Source organism: Perna viridis, chromosome 4, assembly GCF_037379345.1.
Source record: "Perna viridis isolate PV_CMFRI_1.1 ecotype Kerala chromosome 4, ASM3737934v1, whole genome shotgun sequence".
NCBI classification, from domain to species: domain Eukaryota; kingdom Metazoa; phylum Mollusca; class Bivalvia; order Mytilida; family Mytilidae; genus Perna; species Perna viridis.
The window spans coordinates 37,947,608-37,959,899 of NC_142448.1; the positions used below are offsets into that span (position 1 = coordinate 37,947,608).

At 32.2% G+C, this 12,292-nt stretch overlaps 1 protein-coding gene across 1 annotated transcript; it reads left to right on the forward strand.

Annotated features, from left to right (window-relative positions):
- Window positions 1-53: 53 nt before the first annotated feature.
- Window positions 54-10,652, forward strand: LOC148619991 (multiple inositol polyphosphate phosphatase 1-like). The gene is made up of 4 exons (XM_088580470.1): window positions 54-825; window positions 2,150-2,271; window positions 4,128-4,243; window positions 6,283-10,652. The coding sequence occupies exons 1-4, from the start codon at window positions 90-92 to the stop codon at window positions 6,653-6,655; spliced, it is 1,347 nt and encodes a 448-aa protein (XP_088436596.1). The 5' UTR covers window positions 54-89; the 3' UTR covers window positions 6,656-10,652.
- Window positions 10,653-12,292: the final 1,640 nt, after the last annotated feature.

Sequence of the window (12,292 nt, forward strand, 5' to 3'; positions counted from 1 at the left end):
AGAAATACTTTTTTTCATATTTTTTTAAGACTCGGAATCAAGTCGGATTTTGTGCTTCTCCTTCCAATACTTGACTTCCGCTTTTGAAAATGGGTAGTCTGCTAGGGCTATTTCTGAAGTTTTGGTGTTTTCTGTCATTGTTCCTTCAAATTTTCTTATGTGATCACGATTTTAAAGTACCACTATATTCAACAAAGACCCCATATTTTTGGCTGAAAGATATCGATGAAGCGGTTTCAGAAGACGAACAAACTTGGATAGATTTTAAAAACAAAGAATGCCAAATAATACATCTTAATCTTTTACTTAGACATGGTTCGAGGTCTCCTACATTGTCATGGATTAAGAAAATGTCAGCCTTTGGAAATGTTCTGAAGAGTAACTATGAGGTTGTAGAAAGATTCCCTTTTATAAAATCATGGACTAATCCCTTTCCTGAATCCCAAGCTGGTCATCTCTCAGATCTTGGTGAGGATGAACAGTTTCAGCTGGGATGGAGATTTGGGAGGAGATTCAATCTCTTGCTTGATGGAGACTTAGATAGTATTTATTATGGTGTCACTTACAAGCAGCGAACACAAGCTAGTTGTGAAGCCTTCTATGAGGGTTTGACAGATGCAATTGAAGGAGAAAGTCAAACTGATGTTAAACATAAGAATAATGATAAACATTTACGGTTCTTTGACACATGCTCTAAATATGGAAAAAGTGTGGAAAACAATAAAACATCTGCCCCAGAACATTCTTCTTTCAAAAATGGGTCTGATGTGCAAATGATTGCACAAAAACTAGCTGAAAAGCTTGGCTTAAAGACTCTTAGTATAGGTTAGTTTTTCAAGAATGCATCATTCCTTCATTCTTTTAACTTTGTGCATTTAGTAAGTCTTTGGATAATTTATAATTCACCATACCTGCCAACTTACACAATTTAATTGAGTTTTCACGATTTTTTACCATTCGCCCTGCTAAAACGATTTTTTAGGTCAAATTTGACCCAAAATTTGATCTGTCAAAATTACCTTAAAACTCCGAAATCAAACCCCTAAATTTGTATTTCAATCTCATTCCTTAAATTAGAAGAATAGTTAAGGGAAATACTATTCCTTTTAATAGTGATGATTTTTTAAAATTCAGTAGCAACATTCTTGAAAATTTGTTACATTTCCTCATGCACTGTACCTCATGGTATGTTTTTTATGAAAATTAAGAGCTGCCCATTATAATTTCTGTCTACCTATTCTCAAAAAACACTACAGCATTATGATATCACTCAAACAAAGCTAGGCATGTTCAGGCCTAAAAACTTGCTGTAGTGTGATTCTTCAAGTTCAAAACTTGAATACTTACTCCCATTTAACCGACATTAATGAATTGGAAAGAAGGAAATATGTGCTCAATGTATTTACGAATAGTAGAAATGAATTTGAAAGTAAATAAAAGTTTTCTCATTTATTTTTTTTGTTTTTTTGAATTTGATAAAACTTTAATTTTTTAATTAGATGTGGAGTAATCCAACATAAAATGGGGGGTGGGCTTACAAACTTCAATCTATTATAGTGCATGCGCATGTTGTTGAACTGAAAAAAAGGCCCTTTAAAGCCATATATATATCATTCATACATTACTAAAGTAAAACCCATGCAAAATATGTCCTGAAAATGTTGGATCACATGTTTTCCCGTTTAAAAAAACCCATGGGGAATTTCAAAAGTTGGCAGGTATGATTCACTGACACAAAAAGTAGTCAAGCCTGAAGAACTGCACTTAACACTTCAGAAAAATTGTACTGGTACTTTTAAACAATGACAATATGGTCCTCATAAAAAATTTAAAGAATAATTATTATGATAAAAATGCTCAGTTATAATCAGGATACACATGCTTATACAAAAATGATGTTTTGAGGTATTCTAGAAAAGAGGCAAATGATACATCAACAAAAATTAAGAACACTTAAGAGAGAGAATGTAGTCCTCTTAAAGTATTTCATTACGCAGTGAGCAATCATTACTGGTACTCACACATTATGCAAATAATATACCCCCAGTATGTACATATAAGACTTATTATCTTTTTTTTGACACATTACTCGCACAAGTTTCATCCCTTACTGACAGAAAAGCTAAATATTCACATTTTTGTCTTTCAGAGGAGGCTCAAGTTATTCACCACTTGTGTGTTTTTGAGTTAGCAACATTTGAAAAGTCTGACTGGTGTCAACTGTTGGACAAAGAAGACTTGCTTTCATTTGAGTATATGTATGATTTGAAGGTAATCTTAGTTTTGTCAGCATATGAATTAAAGTACCAATAATAATGCACAGAATAACTACAGTTTTGAAAGCAATATACATGTATAATACTACAGTCAGTCTGTCAATATGTTCAAAACTGGCTATATTATAGAATTGCTATTTCTGTGCATGCATGTACATGTACTTATATTTGTAGCTTTATCCATGTACCATGCAAGTCCAACTCCTTCCCATACCTAAACATGTTGAGATAATGAAACTTCTACTGTTTTCATGACCAGTGTGGAAATGTGGAGTTGGAGGCAAGTCTCCTATAATTGTGACTTGCATGGTCTGAAAAAAACTAAATGAAATGAAATGAGAAGGATCATGATTTAAACTGCCAGATTCTTTCTAAGACTAGTATAAGGAAGGACAACTTCCAGATAAGAGTATGGTATATAAACCAAGTATTAGACTGCCCATTTTCCAGTTTCTTTCAAACTTCTACAACATATTATAGATGCTTTACATCAAATGCACTAAGCATACCTGGTCTATTAAAGTGTACATGTACTTCTGATGTACATACATGTAGGGTAAGATGTCGAAGTAGTGATAAAAGGAATTTAATGAGATGGAATGGTGAAATTCTATTTTCAGTCATACTAAATGTTAAATATACATGTATTTAGAAAATGTATGAATTATTATTTGTATAGCAACAACACATGTTTATTGTTGTGTTATGTTATTATATTTCACTTGCCACAGCTGCTGAATCAGATAAATTCTGTGATCATCATATACCTTGTTGATTTGAGGTGGAACATTTGTTCGTTTACCTTTTTTAGGACATGTACAAATATTTGTTATGGTTTTATTTTTTACTGTTCAAAATGTTTTTAAATATGTATTTATTGTATAATTTGCCAACATCTTTTTTTTTTGCTGCTGTGGTAAAATATTAATGTATGCCATTTTAAACCTTGTACGATTACTCAAAAAACTCTTAGAATTATTTTGATTAATATTTTGGTACAATGTTTTGCTTCAAAAGAATAACTTAGAAGCTCCTTTTCATTGTTTTTGATTTTTTCATTCTGAGTTATGGGACTTAGAACTCTGATAAAAAGGGAAATGAGCTGATCATATTAGGTCTTACTTACCACTTCCAGGTTAAATAGGGACCCCTTTGTAGGACAAAAAGTACACTGAATCTAGATCTATGCATTGTAAGTCCATAATTTGTGTGTATGTTGATCAATAATAGTCAAAATAAAGCTGAGAATGAGTTCTTAAAAATTTGTAATTTACTACAAAATTGGATAAATATTGTTAACATGTGTTAGTATGATTTGCCTGCATGCTGTCAGTTAGCAGAATTTCAGTATCATTTATTCAAGTAAAGTTTGTGAAGAATTTCTACAATCATAATAACATATATTAGCATAATGATTTTGAAAGCCAGCCTTATTTTCCAAGTTTTGCAGTTGCATGCATCTTAAAGATGTTACTTGTCAAGGGAATTCCCTGTGAAATTTTGAAAATTACTTTTTTAACATGTACAGTAATGGAAACATTGGAAGTTGTTAGTGAGACCTTACTAAACACTTTTTTTCAATATCTTGATCATTGTCAGAAACCAATCCACCATTTCAGATAATAATTTACCAAGTGTATACCAAAATGATCTCACTGTGTTATCAAGCAAATATTGTAAAGTCAATGGTCCAAATTTGGTTGTCCATACAACAAAACCCAGTCTCAGCCATTTCAGCTGTACTTCTATAGCTTCTTAAACTGATGACAAAGTAATATGAAGCGTTACATGTATCCACCCTGGGTTTCCAAACATGTTGCTACTTGATAATTTATATCAATATTTTTTTAGCAATATTGGAGAAGAGGATATGGCCACAGTGTTAACTGGGAGATGACATGTCCATTTATGAAAAACTTGTTAACTGTGTTGGAGGATGTTATAAGCAAGGCAAAGGAAGGGGAAGAGTAAGTTTCACATTAGTTTTGTCTTAGGGTCTAAATGTCCACATTCTTTTTCAGATATAACACATAAAAAATCAATTACCATATGAACTTTTGCTTACCCTACCTGTGCACCTGGTCCATGCTCCCAGTTTTTATTGGAGTCCAAGTTGCTCATTTGCTTTTGTTACTTTGTATACGTATTATTTTGGTCATTTTATATTCTCTGTTGTATTCGTCCATGTTCGATGTCTGGTTTTTGTCCCTGGATTACATTCTTTTGATTTCCGCTAGAATCTTGGTTCCCTTGATTACTCTTTGCAACTTCAATTTGAAACGTGTGATAAATTATATCAGTATATTTTATTTTTGTTTGCTACTGTATTTCCCTTCCATTTATTGTATATGACAGTTCTTGAAAGTGATATGGGACGCTAAGTAGAGATATTTAAAATCAAAAAAATATTTCTATACTTTATATTGCAATTATCCAAGTTATCTACTCTTTATTATGCATTTTATATAATTATTGTCTTTTATTGGTAGATATAAATAGAAAACAACATCAGGATTATTGCTGATGCTTATCTTACTCCAAAACTACAACAAAGTGTTAAGTACCTCTTCATCTAAGAATCAGGCAAAATGTGTATAAGGTGTGGCACATGAAGGGAAAAAACACAGAGATTTTATTGCATTAAAGAAGTATTTATACCTGATAACCTCCAAAAATAACCATCAAAGTGTGTGTAAAATTTGCCTTTTTAAGATATTGATAGGTCAAATTTAGTTGAAATGCACTACGGAAAAATGGCGGAAGCTTCAGGATAAATTTAAATAGCTTTTCATTTGTTTCCTAGATGTATTGAATATATTTGAGGCAAAAAAGACCAAACTGAGAAATATGATGTGCCACCCATTGCCTGATTCTTACACAGAATGGTACTTAAGGTTTTATATTGTTTTTTGGACATTCTGGTCATAAAGTAATCCTGCTTACTATTCTACATGTTTATTACTAAACTTCTGCATTATAATGACAGCAAAATATCTGGACAAACCCTCAATATATAGAATCACTGATGAACCCTAAGTTTACTGTCAATCATGTAAAAGGGGGTGTTAGAGCTTATATAATGTAAACAAAGATGCATTCCTAAGTCTGAACTGATAACAGAGTTAGATTAACAGATTGACTTTGACACAAAATGTGTGTGTGTTATTTTTTCTACCCTGAGTCACCCCTATCTGATTCTTATATTGTATAGAGCATAATTTTTCACGGGTGCCAAATTTCGTGATTTACTCTATGAATAGGATTATTAAATGTTCATGATCTTTATTTTTCACATCTTCAGATTTATTTGATAAGAAATTAATTGGAAAATAAATGTACTAAAATTTTGTAAGCTCTTATTTTTGTAATTTTCAAAGCCTCACAAATATAGTGAAAATTACAACCTTACATAAATATTGTGAAAATTACGACCTTACATAAATATCCCACTATGCGGTAATTTTTTTTTTTTTTTGCACACTTCAGAACTACCTATATAATATTTAGATGTTGAATTCTCAAAAATGAATGTATTATTCATTTCAACTTGAATTAAAAATCCACTGTCATTGGGTCAGATTGGTCTCACTGTTTCGCTCTGAATTAGGTAATCTGTTTTTAGAGAACTTATTGTTTAGTGTAAGTCAAAAAAAAAAACAATGAATAGTTTTGACCACAAGATTACTTGTTCAGTTATAATGCAAGTATATTGTTTTGTATTTTAGTTTAATTTAGGTAAAACTATAAGCTTATTGAATATTTTGTTATGTGCATGTAGGCTTTGAGCTGTAGTAAATATGAATTTGTTATAATATACCAAGTAATCCTCAGTACTTAGGAATTATACTGGTGGGGTTAAATATACCCCCAAAATATATGATTGTTCCAAAGTAGTTAATGCATGCTTTTAAATGGCTTAACAAAGGAAACTATGATCGACTTTTGATGCCTTGATAATCCTTAATATCTTTGAGTACTTGAAATTAATTCTTTCTTATCTGTCTAGTTTTTCAGTGTCACACATTCAGTTTGCACATGCGGAGACCATCATTCCATTGTATGCAGCATTGGGCCTGTTCAATGACAGCATCCCCCTGAAGGCTGACAACTATGGATCACAGACAGATAGACTTTTCAGAACAAGTAAAATAGTGCCCATGTCAGCTAATTTGGGCATTGGTCTGTACCAGTGTGAGGCAGACGAGAAGACAGATGATACTTATGTCATCAGAATGTTTGTAAATGAAGAACCCATTGTAGTTCCAGCATGTGGTCAACAAACTTGTAGATATGAAGAATTTCTAGACTTGTACAAAAAGTATTTTAACTGTGATTACACAAAAATTTGTGAAAATAAGAAGGCACATGATGAGTTGTGATGAATGCCACAGAATAGATTTGTTTTATCGTATACTGTATCTGACTTATTTTCGTGGATATTTTATTACACAATTTTAGAGTATCCATAGGGTGCAAGGTAGTATCATTCTTGTGATTTATAAAATACTTCGTCAGTATGGTAATATAAGGACTATTTATTCATCCAGAATTCTTGATGATTTGTTTCTACGATTTTTTGTGTCCTTGTAGCAGAAAAGAAACGCTTGTGAAAATAAGATGGTTAACAGTATTGGCATTTACCATTGTGTCATTATGGTTGTTGTTAGTTCTATTATGATGTTCTATAAACATAAAAAAATCTATTTCTCTGTATTTATCTACCCTTGTGCTATTCAGATGCAGGAATTTACTTTTTGTCATATTATAATAGAAATAATTCATATTAGGAATGATTTAGTACTCATTCAAACACGGATGGTCTTTATACTTGTATATTATACCTCGCTAATTGAATATAAAGACCCAGGCCATGTGTAAATGATTACAACACTGTATCCACCATGAATTATGTCTTAATTTTATCCACCAAATTTTTAAAAATTATGATTGAAGATCAATGACAGTAGATCATTATGGGGAAGCATTCATAACAAAATAAAATATACTGTTAGTAGGCTATCAGTAGTGGTGAACAATCCTAATTGTAGATATATGCAGGGCCAGATCCAGACACTTTAGAAGTGGGTGGGGTGGCAATCAAGGATCCTGAGGAAAAGGGGGTGCTAGGACATTATTTGCCATTTTTTGTCACATGAAATGAACAAAGTTTCCAATTGAAAAGGGGGGGGGTGCCAACCCCCTGCACCCCCTTTGGATCTGCCGCAGTTGTTTGATAAGTTATGAATTAGGGACCAAAATATTTACAATAGAACTTGTTGTCTTTACTTCTTTAGGTAGTTATCCGGACAATTAACAAAGAGATAAAAACTTTCTATCAAGCTAAGATTTTAAAAAGATATCTATAAAATAAGAGAAAATTTAAATCTCCTTGTTAATTGCCCAGTAAAATACCGAAGACATTTCATCATGTGATTGTCAATTAGACCAACTTTATTCCAGAAGTTAATTATGTAACTTAGTGTAACATGTGTCATAATAGACAGATGCTACTGTATGTCATCACATTATGTTTAGAGTTTTAAGAGTTAAGACAATTATTCCAACATATTATTTCATGTTTCAGCATCCCCATTCACATATTTTAGTAGGTTTTTCACGCAAGCTCCGAACAGTGTCTGACATTAGAAATTCACTTTATACGCTCGAGCCAGTCCTCTCAGAAAATGCAAGAATCTTGCTAAGTTGGGAAACATGAATGATTTTACACTGCATATAGCTTGTTTTTCATATACAGTAGAAATCATGTATGTACTACTTCATAAGTCAAAACATTCATGTGCGTACATTAACAATATTCTTTATTTTTTATTGTTTGAATAATTCTGGTCTGCTCTGTCTTCTAGAATGAAATATTAATTGTAAAAATCTGTCGGCATTCGAGAATAATATTTGATTACATTATAAGTGAAATATTATTGTGAGTATATCAGGTTATTTGTACCCATATAAAAACCCTCTGTTCCTCCAAATTCAAAAGTCAGGGGTGCATAAACCCCCAGGTTAAAAATCAAGTGGGCATTCCATATTTTACATTTTAAGTAAGAGCATTTATAAAAATCAGACAGGAGGTGATTAATGCATGTAAAAAAATCACCATATTCACTGTTAATATTTTTTACTAGGAAAAGTTACTGACCACATAACAAATCTTAGTGTATCACTATGATATTTCATTTAACTTAGGAGATAAAATTAATACAGATTGTTTATGAAATTGGCGCTTTACAAGAGTTATCATTCTTGGTCTGTTTGATTTGGTTGATTTCAGTGGGAGATGAATGTAGAAAAAAATTCAGATTTGAATACACAAAGCACTGTCATTTTGTAAAAATATAGCATACATACACCAAAGAAGCATTTTATATTTGGTGGAATTTCTACACCATAAATTACTTCTACCACAGGAATATCTGAATTTTATGTGGACTGGTACTTTAGGAGGTAGAACTTGGGTAAAGGACACAACTCTAACAAATCCTTGAAAAGTTTGTATTCAGCAATCTCACATATGTATCAACGTAACTTAGACTGATTTCATTCTGTTTCAAATGAAAGCTTGAAATGCTTTGGTGAAATTGAATATGATTCAAACATACAATGTATCACTGATTTCAAGAGTTATGTCCCTTGCCCTAGGTCTACCTCCTTAAGTTTTGTTCATAGATAATCATGTTAATGTTGACCAAGTTATGCAAGAATTGTATGTTGTATTTCAGTATTTGTTCATTTTAAAGGCCTTAGTTGATCATGACAGTTTTACCTATTGTTTGTTTTGGTTGTTTCACCCAACGATTTTTTTTAAATTTAGAATTTCATGTGAATAAATTATGTTATTTAAGATATGCTATCTGATTGGTGACTGATTTCACTGTTATAATTTTTTTAGGGGGTAATGTATAGTACAATCTCAAAAAATTGATTTCACAAAAATCTATGACTTATGTACTAAGCATTGGAATCAGTTTTTAATAATTTTAAACTCAACAAACTTAAATTTATTTCAACTCTTTAAACAAATTGAAATTAATTGGTTGTTTGTTACATAAAACAGATTAATAGTGGTTGTGATTTCATAATAGTATGCCTGCCTTATTACCAATTTTTTGTATTCTTGCTATATATACATGAAATATTGAAAGAGTAATCAAGGGAGCCAAGGTTATAGCATTGATCAAAAGAATGTAATCCAGGGACCACATTGAACTATGCAATTACTACATGGCTATGTTGTCATAAAAATAGTTAAGAATTTTACTATCCCGGTGATAACAAAATTGTGAAAGATATAAACCCTGCCTTTCTCCAATCCCTAACACCCTAGTTAACAATCCTTAATTTTAATTTCAACAACTTTGAATTACAGATATATGAAGTCCTTCAAAAAAATCTAGGACCATCATTGGTTTTCATTATAGGTTAAAGCTTAAGGAATAAAATTAGAAATGTCAAAGGTCTAGGTCACTGTGTAAAGGTCTTTAAGTATCAAGGGAGTGCCTTGCTTTTGTTGCTCTTGTTTTGATAAGGAATCTCAAATAAATTTGTTTCATTTTATATGTAAAAGTATTTTTTACAGTGTATGTTATTCAAAGATTTGCTAAAAAATTTGTGCTTGTAATCCTATTAAAGGCAATAGCAGTTCTAGGAGTTGGATCACTCCTTCCATCTGTCTATCCCTAACACTTCAGTTTATCAATGCAACTACTCTGAAACTATCTTACTGAATTTCATAAAACTTGGTAGCAAGAACTCCATATGTTGTTTAGATAACTATCAGGAAATATTGATTCTTAAATTTTTATAGGAATTGTGTTCTGTAGTTGTGTCTGTAACACTTTTTTTCATTGCATTTTGCTCATCGACTATTAGTCACAGCTGCAGTGCAATGCAGTTCCAGACATTGATTGGTCTACATTGTTATTTTTAATCTTCAATGAGGAATTAATTTAATTTGTAAACATTTATTTTGAGTACAATGTTTAATGAAAAATCTACAGGATGACAGCTTTTAACTCCGTTTGTAGTTGACAAAAATTAAGTAAATTTAGTTATTTATGAGATCAATAGACGTAATTTAAACTTAATCAATTTTTACATGTACAAGGTTCTTGATTTGTTTAAAAAACTGTAAACTTATTCACGGGTGCTAATTGTGTTCAAAGGGAGGTAAGTTTTAAAAATTGTTTAAGTCATAACTTCTGAGTTTTGTAATATCCGTCTTTACTTTACATGTATATGCCTCTGTTATAGTATAATTCAGCTTTACATGATATATTATGTGATGCCAATTAGATTTAGCACATTGTTAGTTCTTTCTACCTTTCTAATAAAAAAAAATGTTACTTTTATCTTTGATGACATGCTGTGTTAATTTCCTAAAACAAAACTACTGTTCATATATTAGTACATTTCATTAGTTCTATGTTTATAGCTTTCTGAAACCAAGTTGAGATCTTAAACATCTTTTTTATACATTTCAAATAAGGGCAAGTAAACTCGATCCGGGCTAGTTCAATTATGGCAAAACTTGCCTGCTTTACCTGTTTGAAAAAATTTGTCACTTCTAAACCAGCCCACTTGTGTGCTCCCAGTTTTTGGGGAATCTTAGTTTGCTCATTTACTTGGAGTTTATTTTTTTCAATTGTTCCAGTTCGTTTGACATCTATTTGTTTTTATTGGCTTATTCTTTGTCCTTTAGCATTTGAGTTGTATATTTCTCTTGTAACCATAGTGAGAGCAATACTATGGCAGATGCTCTATTAAGTTACAGAGTGTGACAAAAGGGATGTGTTCCTTAAATAGGTTGAAGGCAACAGGGTTTTAACCTAAAGTTTTTGGTTGATAGCCAATGTGTGTAGTTATTTACAATCTACAATCACAGAAGAAATTTAAGTAGCCAACACAAAATTGTGGCTGGGGCTCACATTGGCATGTGGGCCCCAGCTAATTTCAAACTCTGGGCAATCTGGTTTATGCATTTGACTCATAAGGTCTGAAATAATTAAATAAACTATGAAACAAAAATTATAGCAAGCTGTCTTTACAGCAGTTGTTTGGTTGGCTTCCATGTGCCATCATGCACTCATAGCCTTGCTGCTTATTTAAACATTGTCCAGACAACTGCTGTAAGAGTAATCAAGGGAACCAAAGTTATAGCGGTAAAACAAAAGAATGTAATCCAGGGACAAAGACCAGACATGGGAAACAAACATACACAACAAAGAACATAAAGTAACTAATATCATACATACAAAGTAACAAAAGCAAATGAGCAACTCGGACTCCACTAAAAACTGGGAGCATGGACCAGGTGCACCAGCCGGGTAAGCGTCCTCTGCTTTTTTAGAAACACCCGCCGAGTTGCTCATGTCAAGTCCGGGTAGACAAATGAGGAAAGGAAAACCATGACCCTTTGAATAAATCAGTTTTCATGGTGCAGATGGATACACCATAACGATTCACGAGTTCATGATGACGACCATAAAACTTCAGTAGTGATGACTTTAATCTTGTAGCAACATAATGCTGTTCCAGAAGCCTATTTGTTAAGAGTTCTAGCGCTATACAAAGAGTGCGTAGTTTCGGCAAGCTCTGTCATAAAGTATGAGTTGTGATATGAACACTCCATACGCAGGTGCTGAAGGGATGTTGTCACAGATGAAAGGAAAGTTGACAATTTTGAATGAAAAGTCATCACGTTTGTTGTAAAGTTTGGTCAATAGTTTTCCTTTACCATCGATTTCTAAGTGTAGGTCAATATATGAGGCTGACTTCACAGTGTCTGTAGTATCCTTTATCTCAAGTTCTTTGGGGTAGATGCGATGTATTAAATCCCCGAAATTAGGATTGTTTCAAGATAATACGTCATCTATATAGCGGAAACTGAGATTAAAGGATCTAGCTAAACTATATTCTTTCTTCCGGATCAGATCAGCTATAAAGTCAGCCTCAAAAGAGTGAAGGAAAAGGTCAGCAAGTAAAGGAGCACAAATTGTTCC

What these genes read in the sequence shown, in the direction of transcription:
- LOC148619991 (XM_088580470.1), top strand. Translation starts at nt 90, where the DNA reads ATGGGTAGTCTGCTAGGGCTATTTCTGAAGTTTTGGTGTTTTCTGTCA. An exon ending in CTTAAAGACTCTTAGTATAG is followed by an intron (nt 826 to 2,149) that starts GTTAGTTTTTCA and finishes TTTGTCTTTCAG; the next exon opens with AGGAGGCTCAAGTTATTCAC. An exon ending in AAGGCAAAGGAAGGGGAAGA is followed by an intron (nt 4,244 to 6,282) that starts GTAAGTTTCACA and finishes TTATCTGTCTAG; the next exon opens with TTTTTCAGTGTCACACATTC.